Source organism: Cololabis saira, chromosome 4 (genome assembly GCF_033807715.1).
Source record: "Cololabis saira isolate AMF1-May2022 chromosome 4, fColSai1.1, whole genome shotgun sequence".
Taxonomy (NCBI): Eukaryota; Metazoa; Chordata; class Actinopteri; order Beloniformes; family Belonidae; genus Cololabis; species Cololabis saira.
Window position 1 is genome coordinate 362,591 of NC_084590.1, and position 26,111 is coordinate 388,701.

Sequence of the window (26,111 nt, forward strand, 5' to 3'; positions counted from 1 at the left end):
GAAACCTGGACCAGGACCTGGATCATAAGGGGGTTGAAACCTGGACCAGGACCTGGATCATAAGGGGGTTGAAACCTGGACCAGGACCTGGATCATAAGGGGGTTGAAACCTGGACCAGGACCTGGATCATAAGGGGGGTCTTCCTGCCGGAGGCCAGACTGGGCAGAGCAGGAAAAGACAGAATGAAGAACAGAGAGAAGAGTGGCCCAGATATATTGTCAAAGGCACAAAAGACAAGGCGAGATATTAGTGATCTTTATCTGTTAGCGTGAGAACTAAAAGTTCTATGTACATAAGACTGATACGGGGTTAGTTGGTGGACTACAAGAACAATGGAGAACAATGATGGTTATGACATACTTCAAATGAATAACTGAGGGTTGATCAGATGAAAGGAAAGAGAAGAACAGGAGAGAAGGAGGAGTGATGGGCACTGCTCAGTGGATCCTGTGCTTCATGTGTTTGTGTTTGTGTTTGTGTCGCCCCCCCCCTAAATTTTTCATCGAGTTTTGCCCACTACGTGGATTATTTGTTGCAGCCCAACTGAATGGTTGGCTAACTATGCAAGTATGCATGATTGAATGATTGACTATCAGCCCACATGTGTGATTGTCTCACTCACTGGTTCGGCAGTAGGGATATGCGTTCCAGGCCTTCTCATGAACCTCCAGAGAACCTTTTGGAGCCAGCACACGGACAAAGTTTGGTACTTTGCTAAAAAGAGACGGACAGGTGTTGACATACAGTAATAACTCACAAATGCACTCTCAGAAAACATAAGAGACAACTCGTTTTTTTCCTCTTTGGTTTTTCATGATTTAATAAAGTTCATTTTGTCCATGGCTTTACAATTTAACTTGCTAATTCCTTTTGTCGGACAAGAATTTTTAGGTTTTTTAAATACCTGACAAGTTTCCGCGATTCCTTTCGCCTTCATCAGAGTCACTATCTGATGGTGTGTGTGACCCGTCATTTATTATCTGATGGTGTGTGTGACCCGTCATTTATTATCTGATGGTGTGTGTGACCCGTCATTTATTAGCTGATGGTGTGTGTGACCCGTCATTTATTAGCTGATGGTGTGAGTGACCCGTCATTTATTAGCTGATGTTAAAAGGAGGCGTAACTCACCTGTCAGATTTGACAGGTGAGTTACGCCCTCTGCCGTCCGTTTGCCCCGCGAGTTTAGCTCAGATGAACATTTCACTTTCAGCTGTTGACTATTAACGACAAGAGCAGCTTTTTGTCGGGTGTATTTGAGAGACTATGTTTATTTGAAGGAATTTTGACATTATATTAAATTACTAATGGAGAGAGTCGGCACATGAGAAAGAGAGGGAGGTGATTCTGATTCTACAACATTACAAAAGACAGAAATCTAATTGTGTAAGCCACTTACGTTTGCAGGTGGTAGACCTTGTGGGTGTACTGCCCCTTCTCTCCATCATTCTCGTATGGCTCATTTACAAGCACCTCCACACCATCTCCTCCACCTGTTTCACTCTTACTAGCTTCTGCTACTGAATACAGCTGGCCCACCTGGTACTGGAGGAGCACAGGAGATGGGATCAGTATTGCTTTTTCAGAGAGTTTTTCTCCGCAAATTAAAACAAAACAAAACTTTAGTTTCTCACTTAAAGCCTCCATCACAATTGCACACAAATTGTAAATTATGCAAATTAGGTCATGACATCATTGAGTGACTTTAAGCCACTTGGCCACAGCACAGAAAGCCCTTCTGGAGCCCAGTGTGCTGCCCAGTATCACAACTCAGTCTCTAGTGGAGCCCAGTGTGCTGCCCAGTATCACAGCTCAGTCTCTTCTGGAGCCCAGTGTGCTGCCCAGTATCACAGCTCAGTCTCTAGTGGAGCCCAGTGTGCTGCCCAATATCACAGCTCAGTCTCTTCTGGAGCCCAGTGTGCTGCCCAGAATCACAGCTCAGTCTCTAGTGAAGCCCAGTGTGCTGCCCAGTATCACAGCTCAGTCTCTTCTGGAGCCCAGTGTGCTGCCCAGTATCACAGCTCAGTCTCTAGTGAAGCCCAGTGTGCTGCCCAGTATCACAGCTCAGTCTCTTCTGGAGCCCAGTGTGCTGCCCAGTATCACAGCTCAGTCTCTAGTGGAGCCCAGTGTGCTGCCCAGTATCACAGCTCAGTCTCTTCTGGAGCCCAGTGTGCTGCCCAGTATCACAGCTCAGTCTCTTCTGGAGCCCAGTGTGCTGCCCAGTATCACAGCTCAGTCTCTTCTGGAGCCCAGTGTGCTGCCCAGTATCACAGCTCAGTCTCTTCTGGAGCCCAGTGTGCTGCCCAGTATCACAGCTCAGTCTCTAGTGGAGCCCAGTGTGCTGCCCAGTACCACAGCTCAGTCTCTAGTGGAGCCGAGTTTGCTGCCCAGTATCACAGCTCAGTCTCTTCTGGAGCCCAGTGTGCTGCCCAGTATCACAGCTCAGTCACTAGTGGAGCCCAGTGTGCTGCCCAGTATCACAGCTCAGTCTCTAGTGGAGCCCAATGTGCTGCCCAGTATCACAGCTCAGTCTCTAATGGAGCCCAGTGTGCTGCCCAGTATCACAGCTCAGTCTCTAGTGGAGCCCAGTGTGCTGCCCAGTATCACAGCTCAGTCTCTAGTGGAGCCCAGTGTGCTGCCCAGTATCATAGCTCAGTCTCTAGTGGAACCCAGTGTGCTGCCCAGTTTCACAGCTCAGTCTCTAGTGGAGCCCAGTGTGCTGCCCAGTATCACAGCTTAGTCTCTAGTGGAGCCCAGTGTGCTGCCCAGTATCACAGCTCAGTCTCTTCTGTCACCCAGTGTGCTGCCCAGTATCACAGCTCAGTCTCTAGTGGAGCCCAGTGTGCTGCCCAGTATCACAGCTCAGTCTCTAGTGGAGCCCAGTGTGCTGCCCAGTATCACAGCTCAGTCTCTTCTGGAGCCCAGTGTGCTGCCCAGTATCACAGCTCAGTCTCTTCTGGAGCCCAGTGTGCTGCCCAGTCTCACAGCTCAGTCTCTTCTGGAGCCCAGTGTGTTGCCCAGTATCACAGCTCAGTCTCTTCTGGAGCCCAGTGTGCTGCCCAGTATCACAGCTCAATCTCTTCTGGAGCCCAGTGTGCTGCCCAGTATCACAGCTCAGTCTCTAGTGGAGCCCAGTGTGCTGCCCAGTATCACAGCTCAGTCTCTTCTGGAGCCCAGTGTGCTGCCCAGTATCACAGCTCAGCCTCTTCTGGAGCCCAGTGTGCTGCCCAGTATCACAGCTCAGTCTCTAGTGGAGCCCAGTGTGCTGCCCAGTATCTCAGCTCAGTCTCTCCTGGAGCCCAGTGTGCTGCCCAGTACCACAGCTCAGTCTCTGCCGCAGGTATTTGATGTTTTGGGCCATTATCCTGTTAGAGGACCAGACTAAAAACAACTAAGAATGACTGCGAACAAAACACTCATGATCCAAATCCCATCGAACATCTGTGGAAAAAGATTAAGTATGCAGTCTGGAGAAGGCAACGTTTTCCTATTATATATAAATATTTGTCAGTTTTAAGTTATTTCTGTGATCACTATGCATTTTCTTTCTTTAATTTAAAAAGGTCCTGACAAATTTGTCCACACATGTACATGTCTGGACTCCTTCATCTTTCTAATCTTTTCTTCATCAGTAGTAAGCAATCAATCCCTTGATATCATATCTATACATTCCTACAAAGTTATAAGATTGTATCCTCAATAACAGTAAAATAATTTTCAGCAGCAGAAATCTCTCTTTCTCGTCTTCACTCAGTCTGTGTCTAGATGTGGACAAGGTGGAGTTTTCCAAGTATCATAAGACAACAAGCCAATGGATGGTTTCTGCTTTATTCATTACAAAATATTATCTCTGTTAGTTGGAGTTGATGGTTTACTATACTCATAAAATGACTTTATCCATGAGCTCATGGAATTTGTTTTTCTCACAAAGACTATGTGGAACTGTGTTAGAAGGACCGCAGAGTAGCCATCAGTATATATTTATATTTGAGGAACTCCCATTTCTTGACAGGTGTCGTCAGTTCTTCAGAGTTAACGATCTCTTGAATCAGTTGTTTAATTTTTTTTACAGTAGTCAGAATTTTTAAGCAGACTGGAGTTACATTTCCAATATTTGTGAGAATTAGTACTGTTTTTAGGTTTAACATGTAGATAAATAAGGCTGTGATCAGTAAGTGGAGCAGCTGAAATTGAGAGTAGATTGAGAGTAAATAGCATAGCAAGTGGCTTGAAATTAACCAATGGTCAATTCTAGACTTTAAATTTGAATTTGGACTGAACCATGAGTATTTGAGTATACCTGGGTTTAAATATCGCCATGCATCAATCAGATTTTGTTCATTGCAAAAATGAGTAAATATGGGATTAGGATGATTTACAGAATGTCTAAGAAGATATTTATCCAGGAAATCATCATGGACTAAATTCAGATCCCCTCCAACTATGATGTTATCAGTTGTGTATGATAATTTGAAGTTGTTTAATTGTAGGCTGATTTGTTCCAATAGTCTTCTGTTTTCTGTGCTATTGTTGTAGCCATAAATAACAGGATGAATTTCAATTAATCTATTTTTAGGATAAGAATCAACCAGTGACCATTTTCATCTGCCTTGTGGGAGATAACCTGACCTCTGAAGGTTTTTAGGAGGATGGCGACTCCTGCTGACTTTGAAGTGCCATGGCTGAAGAAGGCATCATCTCCCCAGTGTTAGACCAAAGTAAAGTATCCTCGCTCTTGGAGTGAGTTTCTTGAAGAAAAACGATATTTGCATTTTTCCCTTTACAGAATAAAAAAAAACATTTTCTTTTTGTCATGTCTCTTAGACCCCTTGCATTTACAGAAATTAGAAATATATCATTTTTTAGACTAAACATAGAACATAAAAAAATTCTAAGATAACTGAACTGTTGAAGAACACAAAAAATATAGTACCTGCTTGTGGTTACTGAACTTTATAGTAACAGAAGCCTGAGTATGTTTTCTATTTATAACTCACTTGTTTTAAGAAACAACGTCCCCAGTTTTTTAAGTCTACGGTGTGACTCTCTGTCTGTTAATGAACGCATACGGGCCGTGGAACACAGCCTTCAGACCTGCCTTCTCGCCTGCTCAACTTTCGGCCATACAGCTTGCCTTGCCTCCCTGTCTTCTTTGGTGAGATCTTTAGCAAAGCGGATGTTGAGATTCTTGCAGACTGGGTGAAGTTTGCTGGCTCGCCAGAGTTCATCCCGGAAGAACCTTCCAGTGAACTGCATGATGATATGACGGGTGTTGATCGGACCCAGGCGATGCAGTGTCCAGGATGAGATCCATCTTTTCCTTCCAGTGTGGAATAATCTTGCCAATGATTTCAGCGACGAGCTGTCGTGTATTTTCCTCCTTTTTCTTCTTCCAGACCGTTCACTCTTAAGTTCCATCTTCTCTTATAGCGTTGCAGTTCTGCAGCTCTCTTTTCCAGCTCTGTATTTTTCACATGGAGTTGTTTTATGTCTACCTCCAGCTCTTTGTTTTTATCCTTGCAGTCTTTGATTTCAACAAAGTTAGACTCGACCGCTTTTGTGATGTTAGCAGTGGTCAATGTGTTTTGTTTTAACTCCGTCTTGAGCTCCTCCATCATGTCGCAGAGGATACCGATGGCGGCTAAGATAGCCGATAGATTGAGCTAGCTTTAGCCATTACTGTATGCTTTAGAAGGTAACCGGAATGATCTACTCAGTTCCAAAAGCGACTCCGATAGATTTCCAAACCGTACAAAAAGAGTTTCATGTGAGTTTTTAGTCCAAGTTTGCTGGTTTCAGGGTTCATTACGATAAGCTGTTTATGCCGCTTCTGCTCCCTCCGCCACCTTCCCCCTCTAATACGCATAGTCCGCAACAAGGAAGAAATCTGATCAGAAAATGTAATCTTGATTGATCGTGATTGACAGTCACTTACACGTTTGGTGCATTCAAATCATAAAAAACTAAATTAGAACTCACTGCTATGTTTAGTGGTGGAAGTGAAAGCATTTTTTTTTGTATTATTGTTCTTGCTTATGAGTTATTTCCAAGAGCCAAGTGAACCGAAGACAAAATTCCTCATGTGTGCTGACATACCTGGGAATAAAAGCCATTCTGATTCTGATTTCCACACAATGCAAAGGGAACTCAAAGGATTGGGACCAAACAGCTGCTTAGCCTTAAGAAAGCCACTTGTCAGTGAGGCTAATTGGGAAAAAAAGGTTTCAAATTGTTCAAGAGCCTCAAAGATTGAACTCTGGAGCAATGGAAGATGGTCATGTGGTCAGATGAGTCCAGATTTACCCTGTGAGGGAGGGGGGGTTACAGTTCTAGTTAGTAACAGATGGTGAATGTGAAGGAACACCTCCACACCCCAGATGTTGAACTGCTGGATTTAAATTTCCATCAATTTTATATACTGAGAGTTCACATCATGTTACCTTCTGATGCCAAATCATCACTTTAGTTTTTTCCAGGTCACAAACAATGCAATGTAATTTTATCTTGCATTTTTTCTTTTTTTGATTTAATTATTTATTTAATCATATTCCTACATAATGAATGAAGTTAATGGGTTGGGTCATTGGGTTAATGAAGTATTATTCAATCAAGTTGTGTGATTAAAAACCTAACAAATAGCAGAAATGAAGTGCACCCCTGTAGTTCCTAGACTTCAGCAGAGTAAACCTGCCCTTCCTTCCTGTTCTTCTTCCTCTCCCTGACCCTTTCAATCAGACAGAATTCTTGCAGTGCCAGAAAAAGTGACACAATTCATGGTTGTTGACAGCTTGGTCAATTCAACTTGCTCTTACTGAGTGCAGACAAAAGAAGAAAAAAGAAAAGATTTTAACAGTCATCCAAAGGGTGTTTAATCCAACACTAAAACATTGAGTTTATTGAGGTTATTGAGTACTGTTGGACCTGTCAACTTCTCTTTTGTTGGATTATTAGGTAGGTGTGCATCTGGGTCATAGTTGAAGAGGATTAAAAAAAGAAAAAGAAAAAAATGGCCAAGCACAGAGGCAGGATTGTTACTTACTTAGCTCTGCCTCTAAGTAGGAAGTCAGGAATGTGACTTGTCCTGTATAACCAATGTGTCTTATCATCATTAAAGACAGTCAGACGTATACAAGGCAGCTCACACAAAGGAACAGGAAATTCAGCTTCACCAACAATCAGTATGGGACAAGAGCAACAACATGTCCAGGCAGAGTTCTCACTCTATCAGAATAATCAGAGAAGCTGAACCTGCTGGATGACATCGTAACACTGACATCATGAGTGTGCACCAAACTGTCACTATGACTCAAGTCACTCATTATATTTTCATTTAGTGATGAATAAAACATCCATACACTATTTCCTATTTGGAGTACAACGATTTATTGGAAAACAAACTAAAATGTATCAGTTTCTATACCCCTGGGACTACAATTGAATGTATAAGGGCTGTAATAATAATATCCATCTCCTATCTGGTGAATCTGATCAAAGATACTATCAAACTGTATTACGGGAAGAACAGAGGAGGGAAAGTCCAGAGGTGTTATATAATGCTTTCTTTGTGCGTTTTATCTTTGTGGTCAGTCCTCATCATTACAGAGATGCAGCAGTGAAGTACACCTGCTCCACGTCACTTCTACCGTCCTCATTCCAAACCACTGAAGCGTCACCTATCACAGACCATGTGGGTTATTAAAGGCCGACTTCATTCACACTGGACCCTGATCCAGAACATGTAAACACCTCACACCATTGCTCAACCTCTTGTTTGGTACTGAGCCTTCCACATCCAGCCTCTCACATTTAGAGGGATCAGAAGCTGGTTGTACAGCAAACTGCAATTATATGGTTTAGTTCAATGTTTGTTCCTGCTCAGTGTTGAGCAACAGAAAAACAAAGGGTTCAGTGTTTCATGTGACACTTGGATTAAAACATGCCATGGGCTTGCAGTGAAAGGAAGGGTCCAAATGCAGCAACAGTGAAGAGACGGTTAGAAAAAAGGCTGAAATTGTTAGTATACCATATTATTATTATTATTATTATTATTATTATTATTATTATTATTATTAGTAGTAGTATAGAATATGGATGGATGGATGAATGGGATGAATGGGTCTGGGGCCCTCCGTTGTCGGGGCCGCGCGGGTATCACCTTGTTGGGGGGTTCCCTCTCTCCGGCCCCCCCCCCCGGTCCCTCCCCCCTCCCTGTTGGGGGGTTCCCTCTCTCCGTCCGTGTCCGGTCCCCCCCTCCCTGTTGGGGGGTTCCCTCTCTCCAGGACCCCCCCCCCCCCCCCTCCCTGTTTGGGGGGTTCCCTCTCTCCGGGCCCGTCTCCGCTACCCGGGCGGCGGGGCGCCCCTTTGGTCCTGGGGGGGCGCTTTCGTAGGGGCGGGTGAATCTGCCCACGTCGGCGGCTCTGTCTCTCCGGGCAGGCTGGCCCCTCGCCGGCTGGGGGTCGTTGGCCTGGGGGGGTCGTTGGCCTGGAGGGTCGTTGGCCTGGAGGGTCGTTGGCCTGGGGGGGGTCGTTGGCTTGGGGGGGGTCGTTGGCCTGGGGGGGGTCGTTGGCCTTGAGGGTCGTTGGCCTGGGGGGGTGGGGGCCTCCTGGCCACATGTCCGGCCCGGGCGGTTGGTGCTCGGCTGTGTCCCGGCCCACCGCCGTGGGTTCCCTGGCTGCCTCTTCCTGTGGTCGTGCGGGCCCCGTGCGGTGGGTTTCCTCCCGCCCTCTACTCGCCCTCTGTGGGGTTGCTGGTGGCCTGGGTTCCGGGTCCTTCCTGGGTTCCGGGTTCCTCCTTGTCGGACTCTGGCCTGTCTGGTTGCGCCCCTCCCTCCTCCACTATAAATACAGCTCAGGTGGAGCTTTGATTTGACTAATACTAATACACACACACACATGCTCTGTAGTTTTGGGGGTTAGATAGTCGCGGTAGCTTAGCCTAGCTGTGATTGGGTCTCGGGACCTGGGAAAGTTGCTGCTCGTGTTTCTGCCTGTTTCGTGTCTGTTTTTTTTTCTCTGCTTTTTTCTTTCTTGCAGATTCCCAGTGCTGATCTGTGCTTCCATGTTTGTTCTCCCATCCTGGATTAGGGATTAGCAGTGGATGTCACCCCTCAAGCGGAATTGGATAAAGCCGATCAAATGTGTTTTCCATGTAAACCTCAATTCGGAATTACGATTTCTTTGTAAACTCAAAGGAAAATTGTTTAATTCGGAATGATTTAATTTGGAATAATTAATTCCGAATTAAAAAACATCATGCAACCATGGCCTGTGAGGAATACTGAAGTGTAGCAACAACTGTTGACAAGTTTCATAACCTGAGAAAAGGACCATGCATATGTGGAATCTTCACAAGCAGTGAATAAATGATAATGAATGACTTTGGAACATTAGCTGAAACTACAAAAAGTTAGCAGAAAAATAAAGTGTTTCTAAACAGCAATAAGTCTAGATATTCTTGGTTTTAACTATACGAGTCAAAACAAATAGCCTGCTGAAAAGGTGACTGGAGTTTAAATCAGGAACATGTACATTATAGATGTCAATTGCTGTGCACTTTCTGATGAAATTAAAGTATATAAATGAGTCGGTACCTCTTCCACTGAGATGGGCAGGACAATCCGGCTGTGTGAGAGAGAAAATGAACATTAGCTTTAGAAGTAAAACATCCCAATAAGAGATAAAGGGACAACACAACCATCACAGCTGTACTACTATGCTGTAACATCTGGATCAGGAAGAATTAACTTAAATACTGTCTTTTAGATGTCTGAATATATTATTGCAACTATTAAAACAAAGTTCATCTGTTTTAGAATGGGAACCATCTGACAGCAACCTGATGCAGTAGCTGAGGTCATAATTATCTCCATGTATTGAGATTTTCTACTGAGCTGTTTCATTTTATTCTATTTCTAAATCAGTGTTTCTTTTCTGGTTTGGATATTGTTGTTTACAAGTGATAACAGCTGATTTGCTTTCTCAAACACACACTAATGCCAAGAATAAGTCCTGAATCCATATAAGTTGAAGATAAGACATTGTGGTTGTCAATCAGAAGCAAAGCAGAGAGAAGGGAGACGAAGTTCAGAAGATTTGATTTTCCTTCATCATAGAGAATGTGAGATCCCTGGTAAATAAAAGTAACACTGGTGAAAACACAGTGGGAATATCTGTATAGTATAGGACTGAGGACAGCAATGCCTCTCTTTTTGGATGCCAGACAATACATGTCAGAAAGACAAGAGATTAAGTCGGAGAGATTGCAGCACTTTTTAATAATGTCAATAGTGTAAGGTTACTAAAAAAGAGCATCTATGCACTCCTGATGTTAAACTACTGGCTGTGAGTTTCTACAACATTCCTTCTACCATGAGAAAGCCCACCATGTGTTACCTGTTGACACTGCATTCAATATCAATATTTTTTAATTTAATTTAATTCAGCAACATTTTCAACAGAAACATTGTTTGCAAGACTGGTACATCCTGTATTTGAAATAAAAACACAGTCTCCTAGTCCTACAATGTAACCCAGAGCCCAGCCCGTGTGTCCTAAAGGGCTGTAAATCTTCCACAAGGACACGGTGGCTTTTAAGAGGGAATTACTGCCAACTGTTTTACAGTTTGAATCTTGTTTGTCCAATCAGAGCTGAAGGATCGCCACACCTGTATTCCCGGGCTAATGTTTTTATCTGAACACACATAAGTAAGCTTCCTTTTACCAGGAATGTGACCAGAACTTATGTTGTGGCCTAATGTTAACATCCCAAGGATGATGAAGTTGCAACAAGTGATTTACATTACGCACCATAGGAAGCAGCGGTATTAAAAGCAGAAGTATTTTGCCTGTGTCCCACTAACAGGAACCAAGAGACCAGGAAGAGGAGAATATGAAGCTGGTGGATGGGAACACTTTTCTTGGAGCTCATAAAAGAAACCTTCTATGTTGGCTTCTGTTTTTTGTTTTTGTTTGGAATGTTTTGGATTTGTTGTACTATCAATCAATAGCTAATTACTCAACTGTTGCCAGCCAAGGAGGGCTTGAGTATTTCATAAGGTCACATCTGACTAGAAGGCAGGTTTATGAAAAATATCAGATGTTTCTCTAAGCTCACTTACAAAAGGAGCGCAGCACATTTTATAGCCTTGAATAAAGTATATCATAAAGGCCCCATGTTTTTATCACTACGTTTTAAAGCACACAAAACCAAGTTCCTCAGCATAGTGATTTAGCATGTACTTTGCACCATAGTCAGATGACAGCCAGTACTTTAGTAGTGATGACTGCCTGGCTTGAGAGCACTAAAACATGTAAAGTCACCAGTTTAAAATTCCTCCACCAGACCTTTTGAGGAACCGACGTGATTTTCAGTGACGCAAATTCAAAGGTCCCATTACTTTCAGCGTTAAGCAACTCCGTGATCTGCCTAACACTCTGCTCTTTCTAAATACGTTTCTCATTCATTTTTCGTTCATTTAAGAATAATTATTCCCTTCTGCGCAAGTTAATACCTTGAAAAATTGATGACGGTAAAGGAAATTGATCTACAAGAACAGTTACGCCGCATTTAAAGCCCGAAGTGAATTAAATAGCTACGGTAGTTAAATTAACTTCATAGTCGCGCCGACACTTCCGACAAAGTTGGAAGAAAGTTGGAACCTGTGTCATTTCGGTCCATAACTCTTTGATTTCAAAATGATTTCGTCTACAACCCCATAACTGTAACATAAACTAAAGTCGATGAATTTTCTTCAAGTTACAGATACTCACAACTCTTTGATCAGCATGTTGAGCGTGAGGACAGAGACTGAAGCTCCGAGTCTGGACTGGGTTTGACAGCTTTTCTTCCTGGAAGGCGCGGAGACCTGGACGCGGAGACGCCCACCTGCTGTCAGGTAACTACACGTCAAGTTTACGTACACTCGGAAAACGAACAGCTTCACCTTCTCTACTGTGTTAAATGTATTAGGTGTGATGTTATGAATGTGACATGAAAAACACATTTCCCAGCATGCCACAGTAATTAGGGGCATGCGCAGTAGCCCCGCTGCTGTCGGACGTTGGAGGTAAGGCTGATTTATGGTTCCGCGTTACACTAACGCAGCGCCTACGGCGTAGGGTACGCGGCGACGCGCACCGGACGGTCTCCGTCGACGCGTAACCTACGCCGTAACTCTGCGTCGATTTAACGCAGAACCATAATTCAGGCTTTACGCTGACAAATGAGTGTCGTGGCTGTTAATTTAAAATAAAGGCTTCAGACCTAGATTACGCCTAATCTACTAATTAATGAGACAAGACACTCGTTGTCTTTATATTTATATATATATATATATATATATATATATATATATATATATATATATATATATATATATATATATATATGTATATGTATATATATATGTATGTATGTATGTATGTATGTATGTATGTATGTATGTATGTATGTATGTATGTATGTATGTATGTATGTATGTATGTATGTATGTACACACAATTGATTCTTGCATACATCTGGTGATGCATTTTTCTTGGACACATCATCAGTGAAAGTACCTGGGCCCGGGTCCAAGAAGCATCAACCACTGCTTATCCCTCTGGATCCACAGCCATTGCGAGGTTCTCTCTGCAGCCTCAGCTCTCCTTTTACGTACCCTGTGATGCCCAGGAGACTGTAGGCCTTGCAGAGTGACTTCCCTGCAAAGCCTCTTCCCCCCACCTCCATCGGTAGGCATCGTGCATGCTACCTCCGTTTGCGGCACTCCTCCACCAGCTCTGCATATTTCTCCCTCTTTCTCTCACTTGCTTCTTCCATTCTCTCCTCCCAGGGCACTGTTAGCTCCAACATGGCAACTTGCTTGGATGCCTCTGAGACTAGGACGATGTCTGGCCTAAGTCTGGTTTCCACAATGTTTTCAGGGAATGTCAGCTGTTTTCCCAGGTCCACCCTCAGCTGCCAGTCCTTCTGTTCCCAGAAGGGTCTGTTTGGGCTTCAGGTCGGGAATGTGGATGTTCTCCGGCTCTTACGAATCAGAATCAGAATCAGAATACTTTATTATCAATGTACCTGGGTACTGTGAGATTAGAGGTAGCATCACCTCTCCAGTGCAAGATAAATAGCAGTAGTGCAAACAATAAGAAATACAAGAAATATAAGTAATATAAAAAATATAAAAAATGTTAAGGTGCATTTGAATCGTTTTTTTTTTTGTTTTTTTTGTTTTTTTTTCTTTTTTTTTTACAGATGACAGTATATACATGTGTAGAATATTGTAGAATATTGCACAGAGTCCGGGAGAAGTATTGCACAGTTTAGAGAGACAGTAACGAGGATGATTCACATATTGTTCAGGGTGATTATGGCTTTGGGGAAAAAACTGTTTTTGAGTCTGTTTGTTTTTGACCTGATGACTCTGTAGCGTAGGAGATGGAGGAGGAGGAGATGTCACACCTTGATGGTTGTAAGCGCATGCTCTGGTAGTGTTGATGGACTCAGCAATCGCCTTCAGCACACGGGCATGGCGCCAGCGATAGCGGCCATACCTGAGTGCTTTAGGACAGAGCTGGGAATGTTAGGGTTCCTCTTCCTTGGCACAAGGGACATGCTGGAGTTTCAACCTTGTCCCAACAGAAGAGGTTCGACGGGTAGGGCCTCCACTTTCTACCAGCCCTCACCAGTATATGTATGTATGTATGTATGTATGTATGTATGTATGTATGTATGTATGTATGTATATGTGTATATGTATATGTATATATATATATATATATGTGTATATATACATATATATATATACATATATATATACATACATACATACATATACATATATATATATATATATATATATATATATATATATATATATATATATATATGTATGTATATATATATATATATATATATATATATATGTATGTATATATATATATGTATATATATGTATATATATATATATATATATATATATATATATATATATATATATATATATATATATATATATGCTAACTGTACATAAAATGACATTTCCATGTCCAGTCTTGTAAACTAAGGCACCGATGTTGTTGTGTTTGGACCGTAGTCAAACCAGCACTGGGGAAAAGCATCCCCTCTGATTTGAGCTGTTCCTGTGAGTGAGCAGTCTATGTTCAGAAAGCTGTCGATTAGCAGTGCAACAGGTTTGTCTACAAAGCTGAGTGATGTGTAATATGTAGCAAATCCATATTTGAGCATAGATACCTAAGGAACAATATCAGAGAGAGACACCTGCTGTTGTGGAACGGTATTGTCCAAAAACTCACATCTGCAAACTGCTTAAGACAGAGCTTTAATTATAGAAAGGTGTTTATTTCATTTCAGGTATTGATGTCTTTTTTCATTCTTTCTTTTCTATCTTAAAAAAAACAATAGCTAAACTGGATTACAGATAAAAGAAACACAATTATATAAGACCATGGAAATGCACATTTTTGTTAAAATCAACTTTTTTAAAACTCAATAAACAACATCAAACCTAAAGTAGAGCACTGTATGTTGAAAATAATAAAATAATAATAATAATAATAATTAATAATAATGATAAAAAATGTAAAGCCAAGTGAAAGAAACCAAGTGTCCACACTTCAGCTTAAACCCCCTTCCTGTTGTTGCATAACAAACAAAAACTGCAAGCCAACAGTAACATAAGAATAACAATATCCGGAAACAAGCAGTTGACTGATATTGCAATTACTAAAGCACACTCCACTAGCGTAGCTGTCCTGGTAGAGGTTAGGGAGGGAGGGAAGTAGGAGTCATTTCATTTACTCCAGTGAAAGAAAGTGCTGACTGATTACTCATTCAACCCAGACTCAGTATTAAATGTAAAACATCTGTCCATTAAATAATATGGATACACTGCTACTGAAAATGACTTTAGGATGAGTGACCAAGCAAAACAATAATTAAATAGTAACAGTAAGAAGAACAAAATCAACTTTTAGCTGCTTCTGGCAATGCCTGTCTGTTATCACCAAGACCAACTGATTTGAATTGAAGGACACAAAAGCATCCCGTAAGACACTCCATGCAGAAAAATTGGTTCCTCAATAAATATAAATGACAACTGTGAATCCAAAACTATTTGTAAGCGATTATTGATGCACAGCAATTACATTTTAATTCATTAATTTCTAAAAAACACACTATGGTGCATTTTTGCCGAGTGCAATGATTTTCTGTGTGCTGTCTCTGTAGGTTTATCATAGAAAAGCCTAGATTTGACTCCTGGACTTAGCTCAGGACATTTATTGAGATGTATTACTTTAAGCTTATTTGCAATGTTTGCATTCAAACTAACAACATGGGAATGAAAAAAAACTGTACTAAAACGTTTTAATTACAAGTGAAACTTTTTTTTCCCCAAAGGTTTCTTCATATTTGTAATTCAACAATTTATTCATTTTAAATGTTTGTTTTTTTACTTTTTTTTAACAAACGTTTGAATGTACTTATGATTCTGTTGCAAATGATGTCTTATAAAGCTTCTTGAACTGAGAGACAAGACTCCGCCCCACTATCTGTGCACATAAAGGCCACATGAAAGCATGGGAAGCAACATTTTTTTATAGCCTACTGTATGTATAAAAAAAAATATATATATTTTTTTCATTCCTATGTTCTGAATTAAATTACATCCTAAACTGAGAGTCTATGCTGTTTGTATTATGAGCAGGACGCCAAGAAACTGTGTATATAACACTGAGGGGGCTGGCTGTTCTCAAATAAACAACTGAGGTGTAAAGTGCATCATGTGCCATTCATCTCTCACTGAACACATTCAATTCTATTTTATTTATATAGCGTCAAATACAACAAACAACAACAAAGTTGTCTCTAGGCGCTTTCCAGAGACCCAGGACATAAACCCCCGAGCAATCATTACATAAACAATGGCAGGTAAAAACTCCCTAGTGGGGGAAAAACCTTAAGCCAAACAGTGGCAAGAAAAACTCCCCTTTAGGAGGAAGAAACCTAGACCAGGACCAGGACCAGGACCTGGACCAGCTCATAAGGGGGGCCCTCCTGCTGGAGGACAGACTGGGGGGTCACTGGGATGGTCTGAGCGCAGCAGGGGCTTGTCTCTCAGCTCTCAGCTCTCAGGAAGGTAGAGGAGAACTTCCACTAGCTGGGGTTCATGGAGATTAGCACACAGGAACATCTAAAGGGCTGGCCGTCTCCCGGGCCCCTTCAGCCGGCGTGTCTAGCCGTACAAGAACCTTTTGACTGAAGAAAAAAGCACAGCCAACCACCAGGTGGTGGTAATGCAAATGTTTTGTTCTTGGCAAACGGTCAGCAGCATAACTCGAGACAAAGAGAAGAATGCAGCTGAAGAATAAAGAGAAGAAACACATAAACAACGGATGGTACTTGCTTTTGTTTTTTTTTAAACAGCGATTGAGATTAAAAGAACCCAGCCCCACCCTTGTCAAGACGTGTGGGGACAGATGGGTGGATGAGAGGGAGAGATATGGACTGTCTTGATCCACTCCTTATATCGCCTAATGAATCTCTATGGGGGGCAGTGACCATCTCTGGAAGCTTTTTTATCAAGATCTGGTTCAATCATCTGTATCATTCTCCTTCTCCTTTGTTGTCTGTAAGAAGTGTATTCAATGTTTCCCCAAGTTGCTGCTGTGAATCTGCTTTGATTCACCATAAAAGTGACAAGACACAAGAACAGATCTACCATGAAATTATACTGATTCTTTGGAATTAACTTGGTAACAAAAAAAAAGAGAATTATTGATGGAAATTTGCTGGTTTGAAGTGACACAACCACAGCTGCCCCTTAAATCAAAATGTAAACCACATATTTCTGTGATTCAGCAAGCACCTTAGATCATTTAGGAATACAATCCAACCCTATAAAACACACACCTGTGAATATGTCCAGTGCTTCACAGAACCTATTATTGCTGAAATAAATAAAACATCCCATTTCATGTGTGTAATGACACCACTTTTACCTGTTCTCCCATTCTAAACACATTTTCTCCATCATATTATCAGATTATAATTTAACAATACAGCTGGCATTATACTAAAAGTAAATGGAAAAGCTAGTACTCTAGTTTGGTTGGTTTTGGTTTATATCATGCAGTGTTGTCCAACACCAATATCTCCTCTATCACACTGCATTATTTAAAACACACTGAAGGGCTTTTCCGAGTAACTTATCAATGTGTGTGTGCTGTTGGGTTTAAGTCTGAGCTGCTGCTGGTGCAGCACGCTCAGAAATGACAGGACCAAGGGTGTGTGTGTGTGTGTGTGTGTGTGTGTGTGTGTGTGTGTGTGTGTGTGTGTATTTGCGCATGCACTTTTTCTGCATAAACATGACAAGTGAAAAATATATGTGATGAAATATATAGTGAAATGTGAAGAAGATGAGTCATTTATGGAACTGTGCAGAGTCCACCATAACTTATTTTTTCTCCCTCTGGCCAGTTTCATCCAAGTTTCAAGGTGCAGTCAAGGGGTGAGTTCATGTGTGGCTTATATATGTGTGTGTGTGTGTGTGTGTGTGTGTGTGTGTGTGTGTGTGTGTGTGTGTGTGTGTGTGTGTGTGTTTGTCAGCTTTTTCCACAAAGCATCAGAGTGGGTTGAACTGGATATCACAGTGTTTACACATATATGAATATATGAGATGTGTCAGTCTTAGATGCAGATGCTGCAGTCTTTGAGTGAATCAATGTTACCACACGAGTCACACAGGCTAACGTGCTCTGCCACACTCCTCATTTCTTTAGTGTAGCTTGTCACGTGTAAACCAAAAACACTTGTTTTTGGTTTATACACCGGCCTCAAGCGTGCTGCTGTTGTTTATCTTGACATAGATCTTGGGATCCTCGTCCTCATCTCTGAGGCGTTGAAGGTGGCGACTGTGGCACAGAAGGTAGCAGGGCAAGCAGAATCCCAGCATGCTGAGCACCAACAGCCCCACATTCACCTAAGCACCAGGTGAAAATAATGATATGATAAAAAATGTAATCTACACACAGATGTGCTTATGTGTGAGATTTTGCATCATCTTACCCATAGTGGGTCTCCTTCCAGCGGCCCCACCATGGCCATGAAGAGAGGCTGCTGGAGCAGGGCGAACAGCGCGCTGATCAGAGACTGCATGCCTGTCAAACTGCCAAACTGAGAGGACGGGTACCTGAAATGGACAAGCAGCATGTGTGAGAAGGTAAACTGAAAAGAGTTCATAACCTGAGCTAGTTTTGCATTTTGAATCTCAAGCCAATTATACTTTATATTAAAAGTAAATCAAATACATTAGGCACATTATTTTGAATGATTTTTTTTTTTGTGAATGAATTTTTATTTGGAACATGTATATAAAATGAAAGTAAAAATAATAATAAAAAGATAAACATTTACATCTTCATATTAACATATTTTCGAAAAAAAGGAGTAGGAAGAAGTTTACACTTTTTCCTAGTTCCTACCCCTTTATAACACTATGGATTTACATTATTGCTATTATTATATCTACACAATATCCATATAAATATAATCTATATAAATACTACGTAAACATGCCTATTATTACATAATTATCCATATAAATATATAGACAATATAAATATTACATAAATATTATATCAATATCTAGAAATAACAACTATTATATACATCTATATAAATAAATATACACTATATAAACTACATAAATATCCCTATAAATATATATGTGCTACATACCCAATACATATATAACATATATTACACAATTTGAACTATCCCTCTCAACAGATAATATATACTACATAAATATCTAAACATAACTTAAGCAATTATAATATACAATTTTTCCCTATTGTATTTGTTTCTCACACTCCTCGTTAACACATTTCCTCTTCCATATACCTGTTTATAAAAAAAATTGTATTTCTTTTTAAACAGATTTATGTTATTACTTTGTTTCATTTCCTGCTCCAATTTTTCTAAAACAGTTGAACAAAAACACAGTTATTGAGCAATGCTTTATCTTTCTGTTGATTCATAGTTTTTATAATGTGCACAATGTTGATGAAAAAGTATTCTTTATATTTCTCATGCACATGCTCTTATATGATCTGTATGCCAACAAATCGTCCAACAATAAAATTAAACCTCAACAACAACAACTTACATTCTTAAAGATGACTTTAGTTATTAAATTAGAGTAGGACAGCGGGGGCCATCAGGGAACCAACTGGGGTTTTTTGCATGTGGTTAAAGGCAACTAGACACACTGCTGGTGTTAGCTATTCAGAAATGATCTGCAGGTATTTGGCAAGTTCCCACTGTTCTTACAGTAAAATCATCTCAATCACTGCATTTCCCAACCTTTCTATGGCCATTAGGAAAGGAACGAGTTAATACCTGCAGTTTTTGCTATAAAAACAACTTCAGCTCATCTCAGCTAAAACATATAGTGATTTGCAGAAATGTTTTAAATCTTTGTCTTCTCTATTTTTCTCAAAATGTTATCTTAAGTTATACTTTTGTCTGAAGTTTTTTCCAGTAAACCTGCAAGCTGTTGTAATTTAATGTGGAAAGACTTTCCATTTTCTGGACAGGTATATTCCAATACACATTGGGTGCTGAAAAAACACATGATTTAATTATTGACTTCCATAGATTGTATTTATAATGATCAATATCAATGTACTTTTAAGCCTTCTGTCTGTCTAAGGTAACATAAAGGCATATATAGTTCTATAGTGATGCAGCATTGTGTTTTTAGAATGTGTGATACGTACACAGCTGCGTACAGGCCTCCGACAGCAGAGTGGATGAAACCTCTCACAATGGTGTGGAGGATAAAAGACAGGATCTGAAGAGAAAACACATTTTGATTTTCTATTAAGTACAAGGTCAACTGGTCTATCTTTGCTTGGAAAGAAAAATGTAATCTTGGTTAAAACTATGAAAAAAAAAGACGTGAAACTGAAAAAAAAATCTGAAACTGAAAAAAAGATTTGAAACTGAAATAAAAAGTTCTGAAACTGAAAAAAAGATCTGATACAGAAAAAAAAATAAATTGAAACTGTAAAAAATAATTTTCAGGTTCAAATTTTATTTTCAAATTAGCAAAACTTTTGGCCTTGATTTGGCTCCATATAAAACAGATTCAAAATCCAAAAAATAACACGCAATAATATATTTGTCCAGTAGGTGGAACTAAACGACTGAAAAATAGCGTGGGCTGCATTGCCCTGTGGTTGTTTTCCTTTCCAACGCTCTCTTCTCTCTGCAGTGATCTTACTGCCTGAGGGACACTTGCTGCCACAGCATCATATGGTGGGAGATTCCAATCCCATTAACGGACACAATTTGTGCTTTATTAAAAACAGTGACAAAAACTTCCAAAAAATAAATAAAAAATACACACAACATGAACAAAAACAAGTACAAAGCAACATTAACATGCAACCATACTTGAAGTGGCAGGTTGGGGATGAGGCAGGTCCCTCCAAAGCCAACTAGGAGAAGATTGGTAAAGATGAAGGCTCTTGTTGCATTTACAATCTTCTGGATTTGTTTGTCAGGGCGACGGGGCTGACCAGGCTCCCTAGAGAAAAAATAAATAAAGATAGAATTTTAAGACTTAAGACTTTTTTCACTAATTTCTCAGCTTCATATTTTCTTTTGTTTGTGTCCTCTCACCTTTTAATGCTTTTATCATTCTCATCTTCACAATCTTTGAGTCTCCAATCCATGACATAGCCAATCACAGGAGAGGTGACCAGACACAGAAGCTGGAGCACACCGAAGATGGAGGTGTAGATACTCACTGAAAGACAGAGTGGAGACAGAGTCCTTATTACCCTCGGACATCATTGTTTTAGATGATAGTGCTCATACTATCATATAGAATTCATATCAGGCATACATAGTTTTATGATCCCAGTGGAGTATTTTGGTATTGTGACAACACATTTCACCATGCTTTTAACAAGATAGCTTAAGAGGACAAACTGGGCGAGAGATGATGAATGGAGTTGGGTTAGTTGGGCCTTAGGTTTCTTACCCACTTGCATCCTTTCCACTGCAACAGCAGCAAGTAGCCGGCATGACAGGGATGTTAAATAGGTGTTAAAGATAAAAAGGCAGCACACACAAAAGACATGATATCTGTTTGCTTGAACATGTAAATAAAGCTACAGAGGAAATGCCACACACACCTGTGTTCAGGTCTCCATCTGTGAGTGACTCCAGGATGGTGTTCATCGCTCCCATGTAAAAGATGAGCCGCAGCTGAGTCACACACATGGTGATTAGACTCAGCAAGAAGATGGGACTGATGATACTCTTCATGAAAGACTGAGCTGCAGAGAAAATGACAAAAGAAAAGTTGGATGAATTCACTCCGGTGAAATGCTACAAAGGATATCAAATATCAAAAGGTAGAAGGTTTTTTTTGCGTTTGGAGCCACATGAAACATTGCTTTCACGTGGGTTTTCTCACCCATGATGAAATTCATCATCTCCATAAATTACTCAGTGACAACATTCCCTGTGCAAACCTTGAGGAAGACATACAAATCTTGTTTTGTCTTATTCATCAGAGTTGTATTTTTAATGTTGTTAATTTAACATGTAATTCATTTTACATATATTGAGAGTTTACATCCAAAGATAATGTGTCTGCAAAATGACTACTAAACTGTGCAGGTCACCAGAAAGTGGACACAAAGTAAAGGTTATGTGAATGCTATGCTCAAGTGTGTTACTGCTTTTACAAAAGGATATGTTTAGAATAAATATCTCTTTTGCTTGAAATTTCATTTACAAATGACAAAAATGACCATTTCATCCATGTTTCACTCAGCTGGTGGTCCTTAAGGAAATTGGATTAAGTATATATTAGCCCCGTAAATGAGGTTTTTCTGTCCAGTCTAATTATGACCAACACTTCAAGCTCCAAAAGAAAAAAAGAAAAAAGACAATATCCAAAGTAGAGGGCTTCAAAAAGAGATTATGAACCAGTTGGTAGCATCACTCTGGCTTTAGTTATCTATTTTATGGGGAGCCAAGGTCAACAAACCCCAAACGAAAGAAGACTTGAAGTACAACTATACTATTGCATGTGGATGCACCAACTTACATATAGTTTTAAATGTTCTGTGCCACGTCTCAACAGTCTGCAGAAGCAAAACATTGCGTACCATCCAGACACCACAAGCCCAAACATGTGCTCCTCTGCCTTTCTTTTCAGTCTCTTTACTAGTTTCACACAACTGAAAACTAGCAGCATGCTCTCTCTCCGTGTGCGTCCAGTGCTGCTGTGTAAAGATTGTAAAGAGACATTCTCTCTGCCTTTGTGACATGTTTTCCACTGAACGAGAGACAAGGCATTTGGGGGGTTCAAAGAAAACCAGGTTCAAGGAAAAGTTGATCATTAATCAATGCTATGAATAAAAATAGAAAATGGAAACATCTGTCCATATGGTGAAGAAGTCCACAGACCAGGTAATGGTGGGTACACAGATGGAACGGATAGGTTTATTACTTTGACCAACAGATGTTTATCTCATGCTTAATTATAGTGACTATTTGGCCCTGCTCAAGATGCACTTTATTGTTTAATGAACACTTTCAGTCATTCGTTATCCAAGCATTGCGCAGTCATGTGAAAAAGACAGAATGCCCTTTTTAAGTTCAACGGTTTTATGTTGAACTGATCTTCACCAGGTTTTAAAGTTAGGTAAATACAACCACATATTAACAACAATATGACTTATTATAACATGTCATCATTGCAAAAAATATCTGATCATCAGCAGGTGTGAGCACATCCACAGAAGCATACATTTGAATAGTGAATTTGTAGTATTTCCAGTATTTAGCTGTGAGTTACCACAAAACCAACAAGTAAAAATAATCTTAGAGAAGTAATTGTTGCTATCCATCAATCTAGGAGGGGTTAAATGCCCATTTAGATTTTTTTTGTTTTTAAGTTTCTAAGGTGTATCTTTTGCTTCTGACTTACTCTTGTCCTCGCCTTTGCACTTAACCTCCAGATCAACGGTGGACAGGCACAGCTTGCTGGCGTCCTGTGCAGCCAGATCTTTGGGTGGCTGGTGTGACTGCTTTATTGAGTGGCCTACGCTGAGACGACGGCCCACTGTGGTGACCTGCCGGTAGAACTGCTTTCCTGTGATCTTGTGGTCAAAACCCAGCCAGCTGAACTTGATCTTCACTCTGAGAGAATAGAGGGAATAGTCAGCAAGAGCAAAAAAGCGCCAAGTGAATAAAAGCAAAGCCGGCTGATCATATGGTTTTTCCTTATAGGCTCAGTGGAGTACAGAATCCACTGAGGACATTTCAAGACATTTTATTGTAAGACATTTTACCATGCATTCGTGTGTAATCATAATGACTATGCAATTGGACACATGTTGATAAGTAGTGATTTCTGGAGCGCATGATGAACCAATTTAGAATATGTACACTCTGAGGTTAGCTAATAGCATTGCAGTTGCTAACTAAAAAATTTCAGGAAATTTTGATATGGGCATGCCCTACTGCCCATTCACCCCTGCTGCTTTGGATTGGGGCTGTAGTGGTTGTGTTTAAGGTTGTTTTGGTTGTGTTTAAGGTTGTTCTGGTTGTGTTTAAGGTTGTTTTGGTTGTGTTTAAGGTTGTTATGGTTGTGTTTAAGGTTGTTGTGGTTGTGTTTAAGGTTGTTGTGGTTGTGTTTAAGGTTGTTTTGGTTGTGTTTAAGGTTGTTTTGGTTGTGTTTAAGGTTGTTTTGGTTGTGTTTAAGGTTGTTTTGGTTGTGTTTAAGGTTGTTGTGGTTGTGTTTAAGGTTGTTGTGGTTGTGTTTAAGGTTGTTGTGGTTGTGTTTAAGGTTGTTTTGGTTGTGTTTAAGGTTGTTGTGGTTGTGTTTAAGGTTGTTGTGGTTGTGTTTAAGGTTGTTGTGGTTGTGTTTAAGGTTGTTTTGGTTGTGTTTAAGGTTGTTGTGGTTGTGTTTAAGGTTGTTCTGGTTGTGTTTAAGGTTGTTTTGGTTGTGTTTAAGGTTGTTCTGGTTGTGTCGGAGGTGGTTCTTGCCATGTTTGGGGTTGGTAATAATGGCCAGTAAACCAAACCAATGCCTGAATGCACGTTGCGGTTGGGCCACATTAACGGATGATTTATTCATATTCTCCCCCATAAAAATGCATAGGTTTTTGTTGCCATGTTATAGGATAGAATGGGACAATTTGGCTTCAATATCTCAAAAGTTTTAAACAACAGCCTAATGAACAACAGCCGAGCAACAAGCGTCCAAATTTCCCTTAGCATCAAAATTAGAATAGTTAAATATCTCAAAAAAGCGTAATAGCTGGCATGATGAGACTAAAATATGTTCTAGTACAATGCGTCCCGGGTTTGTCAATGTTGTAATGATATCTTTACGATATACTGTTGCCTAGCAACAAGCGTCCAAAATAAAATTGACATTTTTTAAAAATTTTAAGTTAAATATCGCAAAAACTGTAATAACTGGTATAATGAGGTTGTACCTTGTCCTTTAGTGCCAATCGGCCCCAGTTTTTGAAAATTTGAATGTTGTCTTTGCGATAAAGTCCGACCGAGCAATAAGCGCCGCAATTTTCGCCATTGTTTTTTTGCTTTTTGGCATCTAGCGTTGCCACGGTAACACTTTTGACTGAGAAAAGTAATGCCCATCGAGGCACAATGGAGACGCATCCAACAATGTATGCCATGCATGGGTGCACTTTGCGGTTCGGGCCGCATTAACGGACGAAAAAAGCGTGCGGAATAATAATAATAAGCAGAAGAAAAGGGAAACCTTTTCTGAATACTAACATATCGCCTGCATTTTTCAGGTTTTCTTGGCGTGTTTCTTTTTTGGGGGATTTTTTTCTTCCATTTCAAAGCGGGGTCCGCTGCTTCCTAGCAGGTTTTTTTGCGACTTTAACTTTCTAGCAGAATGCTAGAAACATTGCCCTTTGGGCCGTTTTGGACAATTTCATTATGTGCATGCCAAGTAGTGGCATGCACATAATTAAAACACGTGGAAGTTACCCATGTAACCCAAGATTCTTTTTTGTCTTACGTGAAGTCCATATCTTCTGGGCCTGGAAAAGGCTCAAGAGGCCAGTTGACAAAACAGTTTAGGAAGACAAGGCAGGCACAGCTGGCCCAAACCAGCAGAATGGAGATGAAGGTAGCTCCCAGATCATAAACCACCTAGAAGGGAGAAAGAGAGAACACAAGCAAAAACACCTTAAAAGCTTGTCCTAACTGCACGCGAGCATCCGACTGTCGCGCCGCACTGCGTGGCATCGGACGCGCTCTGTCCACACTGAACGCGTTATCGGCCCCACGTTCTACCACGTTCTTTTGATTGACAGCGGAGACTCGCCTTTTAAAAGGCTGATTTATGGTTCCGCGTTACACCAACGCAGACCTTATGGCGTAGGGTACGCGGCGCACTCACCGAACGGTGCGCGTCGCCGCGTACCCTACGCCGTAGGCTACGCCGTCGATTTTACGCGGAACCATAAATCTGCCTTTATTCACCCGCCCGAGACTCGCCTTTTATTCGCCCCACCAACCGCCTGCGCGCTCCTGAAAGAAACTCCTAAAAGAACTCCTAGACAAGGCGGCAGGAAGAAAATAGAAGCAGGTCTAACGTCCGACCAAAGTGGGGAAAAAAACGAACAAAATAACGGCGTGTGTGGTGACGCAATCAAACAGCGAACAGCGTGGAGTGACCGCCGTGTTCGTGGTGTTAAATGCAGCAAACATGTCAGCATGTCAGATCATTACTGGGATGTGGGGAAAAAGCAGAGGACACGAGAAATTATCAAATAGGTACCAGATATTGTTGGATCCGGCACAAATTAAGCCCTAATAAGATTAAGATAAGATTCTTATTATATCTTATTATTTTATGAGAACCTTCCAGCTCCCTGGCGATCTCCCTACTGCCACATTATTGAGGTTCTTGTATTGAAATGACTGTTTCCTACAGCGCTTTCAACTTTTTTTTCAACTTTCAACCGGCTTTCAAAGCGAGCGACAGGAAGAAAATAGAAGCAGGGCGTCCGACAAAAGTCCAGCT

General features: G+C 40.8%; 2 protein-coding genes across 5 annotated transcripts in view; both read right to left on the bottom strand.

Annotated features, from left to right (window-relative positions):
• Positions 1-11,982, bottom strand: part of LOC133441392 (phosphatidylinositol transfer protein alpha isoform-like) — a 31,905-nt gene extending 19,923 nt beyond the window's left edge. Inside the window, exons 1-4 of the mRNA XM_061718629.1 lie at positions 11,770-11,982; positions 9,591-9,621; positions 1,401-1,546; positions 624-715 (exon numbers count right to left, since the gene is read on the bottom strand). Coding sequence (XP_061574613.1) covers positions 624-715; positions 1,401-1,546; positions 9,591-9,621; positions 11,770-11,786 — 286 coding nt within the window. The 5' untranslated portion in view covers positions 11,787-11,982. The remainder of the gene's footprint in view (positions 1-623; positions 716-1,400; positions 1,547-9,590; positions 9,622-11,769) is intronic.
• Positions 11,983-14,336: 2,354 nt separating this feature from the next.
• Positions 14,337-26,111, bottom strand: part of LOC133441394 (large neutral amino acids transporter small subunit 4-like) — a 71,512-nt gene continuing 59,737 nt past the window's right edge. For 2 of the 4 annotated variants that reach the window (XM_061718634.1, XM_061718632.1), the window contains 9 exons: positions 25,101-25,234; positions 23,028-23,239; positions 21,220-21,363; positions 21,066-21,083; positions 20,702-20,828; positions 20,474-20,606; positions 19,795-19,868; positions 18,080-18,203; positions 14,337-17,993 (listed from right to left, as the gene is read on the bottom strand). In XM_061718634.1, the coding sequence (XP_061574618.1) occupies positions 17,835-17,993; positions 18,080-18,203; positions 19,795-19,868; positions 20,474-20,606; positions 20,702-20,828; positions 21,066-21,083; positions 21,220-21,363; positions 23,028-23,239; positions 25,101-25,234 (1,125 nt within the window). In that variant the 3' untranslated portion in view covers positions 14,337-17,834. The remainder of the gene's footprint in view (positions 17,994-18,079; positions 18,204-19,794; positions 19,869-20,473; positions 20,607-20,701; positions 20,829-21,065; positions 21,084-21,219; positions 21,364-23,027; positions 23,240-25,100; positions 25,235-26,111) is intronic. The other 2 variants (XM_061718631.1, XM_061718633.1) reach the window with 2 other exon arrangements.